Source organism: Phaseolus vulgaris, chromosome 8, assembly GCF_000499845.2.
Source record: "Phaseolus vulgaris cultivar G19833 chromosome 8, P. vulgaris v2.0, whole genome shotgun sequence".
Taxonomy (NCBI): domain Eukaryota; kingdom Viridiplantae; phylum Streptophyta; class Magnoliopsida; order Fabales; family Fabaceae; genus Phaseolus; species Phaseolus vulgaris.
In genome coordinates, this window is record NC_023752.2 from 59,440,201 (window position 1) to 59,454,312 (window position 14,112).

Here is a 14,112-nt window from a genome sequence, read left to right on the forward strand (position 1 = left end):
TGTTTGATTCTTCCCTCTTTGAATTAATTTTTTAGAGTGATTCTCCAAATATTTAGATATTTATCAATTCATATTATCAGAGCTAGTTAGCAAATCCCCGTAAGAACTAAGGAAGAAGAATTTGAAATCCTAATAACCTAAAAGACATGTGATTAGTACTTCAAAAGTACCTGGAATGCACCATCATAAACAAATTTTTGTCGCTGTTACAAAAATTAATTAATTATAACTAACTAGCCAATTCTCTGTCAATTTATCATACAAGTAGCACAAAAAGAATAAATGAAAATTAGTAAATTTGGTTTCATTGTCCAATTCACAAGGTACTAATTAACATCCTCAGATTCAATAAACTATTTTTTCTAAAGAAAGATATAATTTTTGAACTTCTATCTCGGTTTGATGGTTGGTACACTTCCACTGACAAGGTCACTACCTGACACATCTCCTGAAATAAAAGGAGTGTTTATAGTAGATGATGAAGGTTGTGAACTCAATATTGTACCAGAAGAATCACTTGTAACATATTCAACTCCCTTGGAATCTGGCTCAAGTAACATAGCACAGATGTATTCAAGCTCTCTAGCCACTTCTGCCATTTTAGGCCTCTCATCTGGTAAATCTTTGCAACACTTTAAGGCTAAAGTCAAAAATCTCACTGCATACTCAAATGGATAAGACTCAATACGTTTATCAACAACCAGAGAAATTCCACCAGATTGGTATGCCATATTAACCTGAAATAAAAAAGGAAGAAACAAAAAGATTTAGGTCTTACTTAGATAACTTCATTAAGCACTTATACGAAGAAGAAAATAAGAAGGTGAAACGAATTAATCTTCTGTTATATGTTAAAGTTTAACTTCTACACAAGTTAAACCAAGTTAACTCAAATTACCTTTATTAAATTGCCAAGAGAAACCATGACATACCTGTCTAATTATATTTTCACCATGAAAGATTGGTGGCCTTCCAGTCAAAAGTTCCAAAAATACAACACCCAGACTGTAAACATCACTTTTGTCAGTCAAATTACGTGTTAAGAAGTACTCTGGATCAAGGTAACCCTGTATGAGTACAAAAATAGAAAAATTAAATCATTGAACGGATAAAATCAACCTTAAACAATATATAAAAAATAATTTCCAATGAATTAGTTATATACATCTTTGTATTTTGGTTTCAAAGATCCAAACGTCAAACTTATTAAACTATACCAAACACTAACATGACTGGCAGCAGTTATTTTCTACGCATGACTGTCTAAACAGTCCCTCACTTTGAGTTGCTATCAAGATCAAACTCCCTCCCAATGTTTCATATGTGTTGATGGTAATACAGAGAAGTATTTATCTTTTTCTTTTACATAGACTTGTACTATAAATATCAATTACTTGTACTATAAATATCAATTGTAAACTCAGCCTCTTTATTTTTTCAAAAGAAATATGCCAACAATGCTCATCTTTAAGTCATACTTGAATTAAGGCATCGGTCTACTACATTTGACCTTTTTAAATTTTGTAGAATAGTGTCTCATACTTTAATATAATTTAAAATCTCATCCTAAAACACATGCTCAATTATAGTGAAAGCAAATGCAGTTAACCATACCGGGGTCCCCTTTACCACAGTGGATACATGAGCAGGTACATTTCCTTCAATATCTGGAACTGGGGCAAGTCGTGAAAGTCCAAAATCGGCAACTTTTGCTGTGTACCTAGAGTCCAATAATATATTGCTCGCCTTCACGTCTCGGTGGAATATTGGAGGATTAGCTTCTGTGTGTAGATATACAAGACCTTTTGCTGATCCTAGAGCAATCTTTAACCTTAGAGAAAAACTAAGAACATCTTTTGAATAAGCTGTCATCAAACATTACCAACATAGTTAAGACATTGAAAGGCATTTTTTTGATTAAATTAAGAATAAAATTATAACGTTAGTCTCTTTGTACTTGAAACCAAATTGGAGCCAGAAATAAGAACAAGAAAACTTATACAGGAAATACAGAAAATTTGATGATAGAAGTTTAAACAAACCAGAAAGGTGATCCCTTAGGGTTCCATTTGGCATATATTCATAGACTAACATCTGCAAGCACAAAGAAACAAAACAAACAGAACACATAAACTAGTCAGAAAAGGACATAAGATTTAAGGGAGAAATAGAACCAAAATATTTTCAAAGGAGAATATGAATTTGGATTCCCTAACTTTCCTAGCTATAATTCATTGAAAAATACGTCACAATTAAGTATCAAAATAACCATTGCCTTAAGAATCATAAAGAATAGGCTTAGTTGTGCTTTACTCCCTCATTTTAACGATATGCCATCAGGAAAAGTTACCTGTTCACCCTCTTCATCACAGTATCCAATTAGAGACACAAGGTTGCGATGGTGTAGCCTTGATAGCAATTCTATTTCTGTAAGGAACTCCCTCTCACCTTGCAGTGAACCCTCCTGTGCACGTTTTATGGCAACAACAGTGCCATCAGAAAGACGACCTTTATAAACCTTCCCATAACCCCCTTCTCCAATTTGAGCAGACGCACTAAAATTGTTTGTAGCCAAGGCCATTTCTTTGTAATCAAATGATCTTACACCTTCAACTTTTAGCAAGATCCTAGATGCTGTGAAAATTTTAGAAGCCTTTGTTTAAGATATATATAATCAAGTCATTCTTGATGGTACAGAAAAATAGATTTAGAATATATTTATGCCTAAAAAAATATGTGCAATAACATCTAGAGTTCAGATTATGAAAGAGCCAAAGCCTTGAAGACATTTGAAATGGGAAAAAAGTAATAGGCTAACTCATTGTAAGGTACTCACCGTTACGCCGCTTGGAAAGTGCACGATAATCTCTCAAGCGTATTCTCAAAATAAGAATGGAAACAATTGCAGATAATGTAACTGCACAGGCAATTGCACCTAAGATGATTCCAGCCAGTGCACCTTTGCTTATCCCTGAACTTGAAGAGGGAGTAATCGCTGCATAATAAGCCGTATATGAGTACAACTGATCAACCATAAAACAGTTTTCAAATATCATATTCCATAGATGGGATTAACCTTAAATATTCCATATACTATGAAAAGCCTGAGTTCCTAATAAAATCTAGAGAACCTCTAGGTCTGTTTGTACAAGCTTCTTCATAAACAACTTTAGGAGAGAAATGAATTGGGTTTCTCAATCAACTGAAATTAACTTATGCATAAGCTAATCTGTAGAAACTCACTCATCTAGCTATATGTAGCTCTCTCTATTTACTTTTTTTAACTTGTCCATAAAATAATTTTAGTTAGTAAAACGAGCTCATTTCACACTTTTCTTCTTATTCTTCTCTTCTAAAAGTGTTTATAGAGGAGTTTATTTAGACAAGTCTTAACTCAATCTGCATAAACTTTAAACAATTCAATTACAAGTTTCCATGATTACTGTTCAACCACCTGACTGAGATTCAACTTCAATTTTCTTGTTAACAGTGTCTAAGTACTTCTAGGACAATCATATCATCAAAAGTTTTTGTAACTCACCCTCGTTGTAAAGATCAAGTAGAATGAAGTCCAAGAGTTCGTAAGGACCAAAAAAGTCACTGTCATGAATATCCCATTCTCTGAACATGTCCCTAATCCGAATAACCTCACTTGCACTGAACTCACGAGAACTTGTATTGTCAACATATTCTGGAAAAAGCTTCAAGTTCATTCTCAACCGCCCTTCTTCCCATGTAAAACGCTCAATGAACAGCTGATTAGTATGCACACTAAGACCATCTGTCAGGAAGTTCTCAAATTCTTTCACATATGCACGGAAATCTGAAAAACCTGGACTTTTCAACCGATAATGAACAATCAATGGGGCAGCACAGATACACTCCACATTGTATTCATAAGGAGGGGGGCATCCTTGACTTGGACAGACAACAGTGGAGCCTCCATCCTTGTCATTATCACTTTCACGTCCACAGAACTGAACTAAGGAGTTATTATTCGAACATACAGGATTTCCCTCAAGCCTGAAAAACAATGATTTCAATAATAATGTGACAAGTTACCCAAGGAAGATGGAATTCATACTAATCAATGTTCAACAAGATTTGACCTTTATCATAAGGGTTTATATTATTACTTTGAACAAGCATGACAAAGATAAAAGATAAAACTCTCCACTACTCTTACATTAGTGCGTCTGAAAAATCAGTTTAGAAGCTTACATAAGTGTGACATTTGGAGGAAGATTTGTACTGCCTGATATGCTTGTAAGTTGATTATGCTGCATGTACCTGCAACAGAGCAAATCAAAACAAAAAATTAAAAGGCATCTAAGCTAACAAAACAGTTGTATGGATACAAGATGCCTTGGGAATATACAGACATATTCATGTTCTCTTCTCACACATAGTATCACCCACAGCAGAAGAAAAATGAAGAACACAAATTTATAAACCCTAAACCCTAAATTTGTGCTCCAAAATATAAATCTACAAGAGCAAAATTGCACAATTATCATTTCATGTCTTACAAGATAAGTTCCTCGGTTGCATTTAAAGTCCTGTTCTGCCAAATGGTAGAAGAAACAGTGCCACTAATTGAATTGTTTGCAACTGACCTGTCATAGGGAACGACACGTCTTAACAATTGTTGTTTATAGCAGTTTTTTATATATGTGTGTATGTATGTGTATGTGTAGAAATACATTACGGTTTGATGTAGAAGAAGAAAGGGTGAAACAAAAGACAAACTTACAATTTCTGAAGACGTGGAAGACCAGAAAAGTAGGCTGGAATTGTTCCATTGAGCTTGTTGTTTGATAAGTCACTGCACAAGTCCTCATAGTAAGACAATTATAACATAGTCCAATCCATGTAATCATATTTGGAATATTTTCTCCAACCACTTAACATGAGGAAAATATTTGTAAGGGGAAACCCAAATCAACTAATGCATGACCAATAGATTTGTAAGTAATAGATGTTCTTACATGGTTGTCATATTGTCTGATAGCTTATTGGTAGGAATTGATTCATTCAACTGATTGAAACTAAGGTCACTGGAATACATAGAAACAGAAATCAGTTGAAACAGTTACTGACCATCTTGGACGGATTTTAAACATGTGCATTGTCTAACTCATTTATTTTGTCAGGTGCAGCCACTTCTTTTTGATAAAAATCCAATAAAATCAATGCATAAAATAATTTGAAAGAAAATGAAATAGCTAAACTTACAGGTAAGTAAGGTGTGGTATCCTGCTGAAATCAGGAATTGGTCCTTTCAAGTTGCAGTTCCTAAGGCTTCTGATAAAGCCATGAAAAACCAATAAGAACATATGGACCATCAACCTTACACTCGGATCATTTCTCCTCAAATAACTAAATATAAGGAATGACAATGTGGTATCCTCCAAATATAGAAAAAGGAAATTGAGAAAATGATAAGAGTTTCCCAAAATAATTTGGATATCAGCCTTATGCAACAGTAACAAACTAGCAGCAATATGTGAATATACTCACTTGAAAACAATATATATAATTGTATTTTTTAATAGTTTAAGCACCTTGCAAGTTTCTCTTTAATTGAAAGTTTTATGTACTAGAAATCACAAAGGTTTTAGAATCTCTTAAATCGCTATTCACCATACATTAAAATAAAGGCTTCCACAGCTCCACTCCTTGTAATGGTAACTTACTTACAAACACAAGATCACAAAATGCACTTACAATTTCAACAATTTTGACATGTTGGCATAAGATTCTGGTATGCTATTTCCATCGAAGTTATTGTTATCGAGTTGACTGCAATAACAAGAAGATCCAAAAGTTACTTAAAAACAAAAGTAAAGGGTCTAAAAGTTCAGCTAACATTGTAGAAACAAAAACATTAAAAAACTAAAGGGTCTAAAAGTACAATGACAGAAATTGCAACTTTCCAATATTATGACTTTAGAATTTCTCTTCTTAGGTTTATAATATTCAACTTTAGAATTTCTCTTCTTTCAATTCTGATTTGTAATAATAGGTTGGCATCACTTCACAGTGTATGAGCATGTTACTCCATCTTCACTACAGTTGATCATCTGTCAACAGTTAGCTTAGGTTCCTTTGTTAGATCTGTAGCATGTTGTTCAGTCAGTTAGAAAGTTATTTTTCAGTCAATTTCAACTCAGTTAGGTCAGTCTATGTATAAATAACATTCTTTTAATAGAACTCTGACTTTTATCATTCAGAAATTCTTTCTAAAATTTTCCTCTCAAATCTCTGAACCCTGATAAGGTGTCAGAGCATTAGAGATCTTAATCACATTCCACTTAATGACCTTCCTTCAACTGTATTATTCGAACTTGTATAAATTCATAATTTCCTTCTTTTTTCCTTGGATCCATAGAGGTCTGAAACACTGGTCTATGGAGGCCAGAGGTGAAGGGCAAGTTATAATGGTGGTTAAGTACAAACTGATCCCAGATTCCCCATCTATGTACATTATCACTCACTCTTATCTCTCCCCCAAAAAAACTAAAATAGGTACAAATTTTCTTTTATGCACTACCAAATCATATTTAATAGTCACACATTGTCAATGCCTCTTTTATTTAACAAAGTCTCAGTAAAACAGTTCTCCCTAAGTTAATGCACAGTTCTGTTAAGGATGTAGACTGTGAAGGAGTGGTGTGGTATACTGATTTGGTACTGTGAGCAAACAGGAGTCATTTTTTTTTGGCTGACAAAGGGTTGGTGTACCGGAGTGGGTCTGCATTTGGAGTTCTCTGTGCAGCTCATGGGGGCACAGCAGGTGTGAAGACCTTTGGGATCTATACCCAAGGTTTCTCGTGTAGGTTTTTGCCTGACTTTCCCTAGGTTCCCGAGGAAGGTTTTGGTGGTAATTAGTTCTAGAGTCCTTTAGTTTTGTTAAAACACCCTTGGATCTGCCCTTGGAGTTATAAAGCCTGGTTTACCTGCTAGAAGCTCTATGTATGGGTTTGGTAGTATCCAGCAGGGTGTAATTGTTTTTGGTTTTGTATATGGGTTGAGATACCTCAAGTATCTTTTAATTTTATTTATTCATTTCTGATAAAAAAAAATGCACACTTCTGTGAAATAAGCAATGGCTAAACATTTTAAAGATGGAAGGGGAGTATCATAACATAAATTTGTTAAGAAATTTCCAAGGGCAAGCATATCTAAAGAAAAAATTTCAAAACAAAGAAGAGTTCTAATGGTACCTTATATTTGAAATATGAGAATACGTAGTATACTAATAGGTAATTTAATTACATAAGGAATAATGCCTCATGTCAGTTTTAGACTTGGCAAAGTGAAGAGAGAGATACACAAAACAGTTATAAATAGTGCTCCACAAATTTTGATAGGGCCACAATGGCAGCGGATATTATCATGTAAAATTCAAATGAAAAGCTTAATTTGGTCAAAATCAGACATTTTGTCAGAAAGAATGAAAGTATCTAATAAGAGATTAAAAACCAGAGGAAGACAAGTAAGATGTGCCTGACATACATAAAGAATATGCGCTCTATTCATCCAAAAAAAATGGATAACTGAATGAGCTCAAAGCCATGCAAAGAAGCCTATTTAACACAATAATAAATCATACAGTATCATTAAGCTTGGAGTCTCAGAGAGCTCGGATGGGAGATTTCCTGTCAAGTTATTGTTGTCAAGAAGACTGCATGTCCAAAGATACATTTTGTTAACAAGATATGAATGTGGAAATGAATGATTAAATAAAAGCCAGAGAAATATGTCAATGACTGCAATCATGTCACCAATAACTTACAGGTGAATAAGGCTTCCTAGTTTGGAAAGCTCTGCTGGGATTTGTCCACTAAGTGAATTGTTGTTCATGTGGCTGCTCCATTGGGAAAACAAGAAGGCATTATTTTCTTTCATTTTCATGCAAGGAAATGTCAAAGGTAGATAAATAAAAGAATTCGAGTAGCAAGATTGGTAGTTTTTAAAACTTTAGTAATAATCATAAAGAATCTTACAAGTGTTCTGTGCTGTTCAGGTTTGCAAATGATAATGGTATGGATCCTGTAATATTGTTCTCATCAATTTGTATTCTGTCCAGCACTGGAAGATGGCCAAGCTCTTCAGGAAGATCCCCTGTTAGTTTATTTCCACTCAGAAGTCTGCAAAAAAAATGATTTGATAAGAAAGAAGGCAGAAATTGTAGTTCCTTGTGTCAAAAAACCAGCCGTTTATTTATGCAACCAATTGAATTTAATTTCAGTCCTATAGAAACAAGTATTTGACTTAAACTTCCTAAGAAAACACTACTCTCGTTTTATCAAGATGTGTTTGTTCAAGTACTAATATGTATAAATGACTAGGAAATCAAATCAAAAAATTCATCAAGGTGATATAAGACTACTAAATCATTCAATCATGTGTCATAGTCCAGCATGCTGGCCAAGATAGATGACTAAACTTACAAGAGTTTCAAAGTTTTGATATTGCCAATCTCCTTCGGTATACTCCCACTTATGTCATTCCACATAAAGTCCCTTTCAAGAATGCAAATTAAAAGCATTAGTAGAGGAAGTAATTGCAAGCTGCTACAGAATGGAAATATTCAAATGAATCTATATTTTTACAAAACTTGAAGCTAGAAATTGCAAAATTGAAAAGTGTTCGTATGTAACCGGTTTGCATTAGAAACACCAATGCAGCCACTTCCTTACAGTATTTCCAAATAAGATAAGTTGCCGATCTCTGGTGCCAAAGTTCCAGACAGGTTCAAATTCAGTAGTTGCCTACAGACAAAAATAAAAGGTTCTCAAACAAATGTATCAATAGTGGTAGCAAAAGTTGTTCCAAGAGATGTGTCAAAAGGCAATCAAGAAAGTATAATCTGAATTATGAAGCTTACATGTGTATACTGCTTGACACTGGATTATTGCGCAGTGCATTAAATTATAGTATTGGTTCTAGAAGTAAAAGAGAATTGATGAAAAGATAGAAAGGTATAGTTAAACAGAAATTTTGCTTTGACTTCAAGATATATGAATTTGTCAAGATAGAACGAAAATATCATCATACAGCCTTCTGCACTTATACCTAACAGCCATTGTTGTAATCACTTGAGTACTAACTTTTCTAATCTAAACAGTTAGTGATTAAGAAAGTTTGGACTCACAACAACCATCGTAAATCCATTCAAAACTGAGCAGATTAAAGGGAGAAAAGTTAATAAAACATGGACCAAAAAATGGAGATTAAAGTCATACAATTGTAGAACATGTAGATTGCCATCGGCTAACGTTGTATTGGAGCACATAACCCCTGTCCAGTTGGATGTACAGGGGTCTCCACGATCCCATCTGCTCAAATTTCCATTAATATCAAACAAACTTCTCTTTATGCTTCTCAATGCCTCAACTGCATGTTAAAGTAAATGAAATAATCACACTATCAAGAGAGCCAGATGAAAACAACATTACACATTATAAACATATTATTTTTTAAATAAATGAAAAGAAACTATAGCAGCACCATATGTTTTTTGGCAGAAAACCAGAAATGAATGTTTCTATTGAATCTAAATATTACTCCCTCCATCTCCTTTAATTTGTCAAATTAAGATAATGCACACATCATAAGAAGCTTTTACTTATGCCCACTTCTGAGATAAAATAATATTATTTGACTAAAACACCCATATTTTCATAAATGATTAATTACTTTCAGAGTTGCAACTGGACATCTACTAGCTCATATTTCTTGAGGCCATTATTGGGAAAAATTTATTAATATTTTATTGATATTCTAAGTAGTAAATAATTTGAGAGAGAGAACTATTCCAATCACAACAAATAAAATGAGATGTATTATTTTACTAGAGACATATTTATACAAAATTTCCATTTTTTGCTAATAGCTTCACTGATAATATTTTACATTATAACAGAATATATTGATAAAAACCCATTTGATCCACATCAAAGGGGGAAAAACATTTGATAATATATGCAATTAAAGCAACCCATTCCTACTACCACTTTCAGAATCATAAGAAAAATGCAAACCATGGTATTCAAACAAAAGACAAAACGGAGGGGAATATACCTTCTGTGGGGTCAGTGACCTTACTAGCAGCCAATAGGAAATAGCAGAAAAACCACAAACAGAGAACAACTTCACACCTACAACCCTTTGAAAGATACATCCCAGGAACCCAGAACGCACCAAGCCTCTAGATTGTCTCTTCTAGCTTTACTTTTCTTTCCCTAGCAACAACAACACCAGTTAGAAACATTCATTTGCGTGCACTTAAAAACCACCCCATATATGCTTCTAAATCCAAAACACAAATAGCTATCAAATCAAAGTAGAATACCCTTTTCAAAAGCAACTTCATGCATGCATATCCAAGTGAAAGAAAAAAATCCCAGAAAGATGGCAAACCTTAAAAGAAAACCCTTCTTACTGAAAGCTTAGAACAAGAAAAATGAACCCCACTTGCGGGAACAACACAACAGAACCTATCCCAAAAGCACAGAAGATTGTATATATAATTAACCTGAAAGCAAATATTATGAGAGAAGCAACACGTGGACTATAACTTTATATGTGATTATAACAAAGAAGATTAGCATTGAAAACTTAGTATGAGGTGAATGCAAACTTCTGACCAGGTCTCAAATGCAGCGTGGAATTGCAGGTGTAGTTTAGGAGTGGTGACGAAGGCCATCACTTTCATTACTGTAGCTAATTTAATTGTCAACATAGGTGAATGCGTAAGCATCAACTTAACTAATTAGAAAGAGGGAGAGAACTTTTCGTTGTGGAGTTGGTCATTTTTAACTTGTGGAACCAAACACCCAGAGATTCATGTTACATAATTAATCACATTCAATTTAATTATGCAGCTGGTCCTGTTGACTTTCTGGAATCAAATATAGGCTACTAATATAGAATTGGTCCTTAATTTTAAAATTATTTTTGTTTCAAGAGGTGTTACATAAAGATAAGAATATATTTTGTATACTTAATTTAACAGTTGGATCATTGATGGCTGAATTGCACAAGAAAGAGGCACTTGAATGTTCAAACTTCAAAAGAGTAAAGGAACAAATTTTACAAAATGTTCCTTTAAGAATTTATAACATTTTTTATGAAAATAAAGATTTTAGTATATTAAGAATCGACTTTAAGTCTAACTCAACCTCATAAGATCGACTTATGAAATGGAGTTTTCATCCACTTATAAAGAATGAATTGTCACAATTTTTAATCGATATGCGATTTCCAATATAAAATGAAAATATAAGTTATTATGAGTAACATAAAATTCAAATTAAAAATAATTGATCAAATATATAAAAATAAATATTAAATAATTGCATAATTACTCCCACAAAAAGAAAAAATAATAATAATTTTTCATAAAAAAAATGTAAGATATATATGAGTTCAGTTTTTTTATTTACTTTTGGGTGATCTGAATTATCTGACTTTAGTTCTTTTATTTAAACTCTTACAAAAGACTATTTTCTTTAGTTTATAGTGCTATTTTTATAAAAGTTATAGCATTCCTAACTAAGACGCAGAATATATTTCTTTAGTTTTCATTCCTAAGAAAAAAAAATTATTTGTTTATTTTAAGTTTTTTAAAATTATAGTTTTTAATTTCTGTTGGAAACAAAGGCTATAAATAAATTAGTGAATAATACATGGATCAACTTTCTTTCAATGTGTATTATGGTGTAAAATTCAGTGTTTCAAAAAAAGTGTGGGTGTGCGTGATACAATATTTCCTTAATAAAGAAAATCTTGCTCGTGAAAATTTTATATATATATATATATAATCAAAGCATTAACCATTAAATCAGATAAGTTTTTTTTTATATTATGATTTTTATTATACTTATTATTATTAATATAATTTATATTTATTATTATTAATAATAATTATATTAATAATATAATCCGTATGTAATGTTTAGGGTACGAATTTTAATCTGTATATAATAATTTGTATATAATTTGCGATTTTCTTATAGTGGATAAAAGATGAAGTTAAAAAAAATAAATAAAAAAAAATTCTTCTTCTAAAAAATAGTGATTATTTTATAATGATATAAAATTCTCACTTTAAAAATAAAATATTCGAACATCATATTAGTTATCACTTCTACTTTAAAACTATCTTACATTAAACAATATCCATTTTAGATTTATTTACCCCTGATTCCATTTAAGATAATTTAGTTTCACTTTGATGGTGTAAAATAAAATTCTTATATATAAAGGATAAAAAAAAGTTGTGCATATAGACTTGAAGTGAGTGAATAATTTTAAGAATAAGAAGTTGAAGAAAAATTTATATGGTAAACTTAGCATTAAAATGATAATATATTGGTAAACATTTGCTTTAAATATTTTCATTATGAATTAGGAATATTATTATGTTTTTGTTTTTCTTAAATTATGCGTTTCTATAAAAAAATATAAAACATTATGGTTATATAATATATTTTAAAATAAATATTATTTTATTTTTAAGTCACAAGTACAAACAAATATTAATGCAGATTATATTTATATATAGCAAACATAGAAAGCATCATGCACCAAAAGCCAACCAGTGTTCAATTTCGTTTTCATCATATTTAAAAATTATTTGAAGCAGATTCAACTTTGAGTTGATAAATATATATAAAAAGAACAACGGTCAACCAATTTTCTACTTTGACAGAGGTTGACTATATCAAATTCCATTATTCAAGTTAAAGTTTGACAAATTAAGATGTGTTTAGATACAATTCGAACCAATTTATTTATTATATTATGTTAATATGCTTAACATTTTTTAATTAAAAATTATAATAAATTACTTTTTTTAATTTTCCAATCCTCAAATCAACTCATTTTTTTAATTATTATTGAAATACATACTTAATCATATAAAGGCAGCAAAAAAAGTCTAAATCAATATTTAATTTGAAGAAGAAGTCTACTTATGTTAGTTTCTAATCATAATTAAGTTGCCAAATTTGAATTAGTTGCTTGGGAAGGATGAGATCCAATTTACCTTTATTTTAACTTATAGAACTTAATTATATAAATTGCACTTATCTTTACATCATTCTAAATCATCTTTATAATACATATTCTTATAATAGAACTTATTTATATCTTAAATTGCACTTAATAATATCCTTATTATTTTAAAATAGATATTTTTATATTTTTCATAAAATAATACTTATATTATTTTTAATTTTTAAATCAATATTTATCTCTGTATATATTTTTTAATCAATAATATTCATTTTTTATAACTTCAATAAAATAGAATTCATCTCTTTTATTTTATATAAAAATATTATATTCCCTTAAACTTAAATAAAAAAATTGAAATATTTAAATATAAAAATTAAAGCATTTTAAAATAATAAAAATTATATTTTTATTAAATTATAAACTTTTTAAAATGAATATAAAAAAGTTATATTATGAAGAAAAACATTATTTGAACATAAAAATAAATAAATAGTTATAAAAACATATAATTAAATTTATTAATTTATTATTATGTTTATGTATAATTATAAACAACTATAAATAAAAATAAAATAAAATAAATATAAATATTTCTTTATTAATAGCATAAAGGAGATGAATGTTTCACAACAAGAAAATCATGAAATAAAAAAACAATTTTAGAGATAAAAAATAATTAATTGTTATAGTGACTAAATTAGAGATCATTTTAAAAATTAAAAAAAAAACTTTTGGTTTCTAAATTAGTGTCTATTACTGTTAAATGTGGTTTCTAAATTGGTATATAATTAATTGTACCAATTTAAAAATTATTTAACAATAATAAAAACTAATTTAGAAACTACAATTTTTTTTAGTCTCTAAAATAATTTCTAATTCAGTCATTATAACAACTAATTATTTTTTATCTAAAATTGATTTTAATTTTATGGTTTCTTTTAGTGTTTATTTTAAAATCAGTGTGAGTTTTTTTTTTTTTCTTGAACTAGTTTCTCTTAGTCTCTTAGGTCAAAAATTAATTATGCTTGTGATATTCTAGTTTTTGCTTATTTCAAAACAAATTATATTTTAAATCTTCAATTT

The 14,112-nt window shown here is 30.5% G+C and overlaps 1 protein-coding gene across 4 annotated transcripts; it reads right to left on the minus strand.

Annotated features, from left to right (window-relative positions):
* Positions 1 to 152: 152 nt before the first annotated feature.
* LOC137825757 (probable LRR receptor-like serine/threonine-protein kinase At1g06840) lies at positions 153 to 10,673 on the minus strand. 4 transcript variants are annotated; one of them, XM_068631522.1, is made up of 21 exons: positions 10,544 to 10,673; positions 10,090 to 10,250; positions 9,252 to 9,402; positions 8,706 to 8,777; positions 8,457 to 8,528; positions 8,010 to 8,153; positions 7,799 to 7,870; positions 7,616 to 7,687; positions 5,728 to 5,802; positions 5,236 to 5,304; positions 4,989 to 5,057; positions 4,754 to 4,825; positions 4,530 to 4,616; positions 4,222 to 4,290; positions 3,542 to 4,023; positions 2,837 to 2,995; positions 2,351 to 2,634; positions 2,043 to 2,094; positions 1,615 to 1,865; positions 933 to 1,067; positions 153 to 737 (listed from the first exon to the last, which is right to left on the minus strand). In XM_068631522.1, the coding sequence occupies exons 2-21, from the start codon at positions 10,187 to 10,189 to the stop codon at positions 390 to 392; spliced, it is 2,835 nt and encodes a 944-aa protein (XP_068487623.1). In that variant the 5' UTR covers positions 10,190 to 10,250; positions 10,544 to 10,673; the 3' UTR covers positions 153 to 389. The 4 variants fall into 4 exon arrangements, with proteins under 4 accessions (XP_068487623.1, XP_068487622.1, XP_068487620.1 ...); XM_068631521.1 differs by having other exon boundaries at positions 10,451 to 10,572; XM_068631519.1 differs by having other exon boundaries at positions 10,429 to 10,568.
* Positions 10,674 to 14,112: the final 3,439 nt, after the last annotated feature.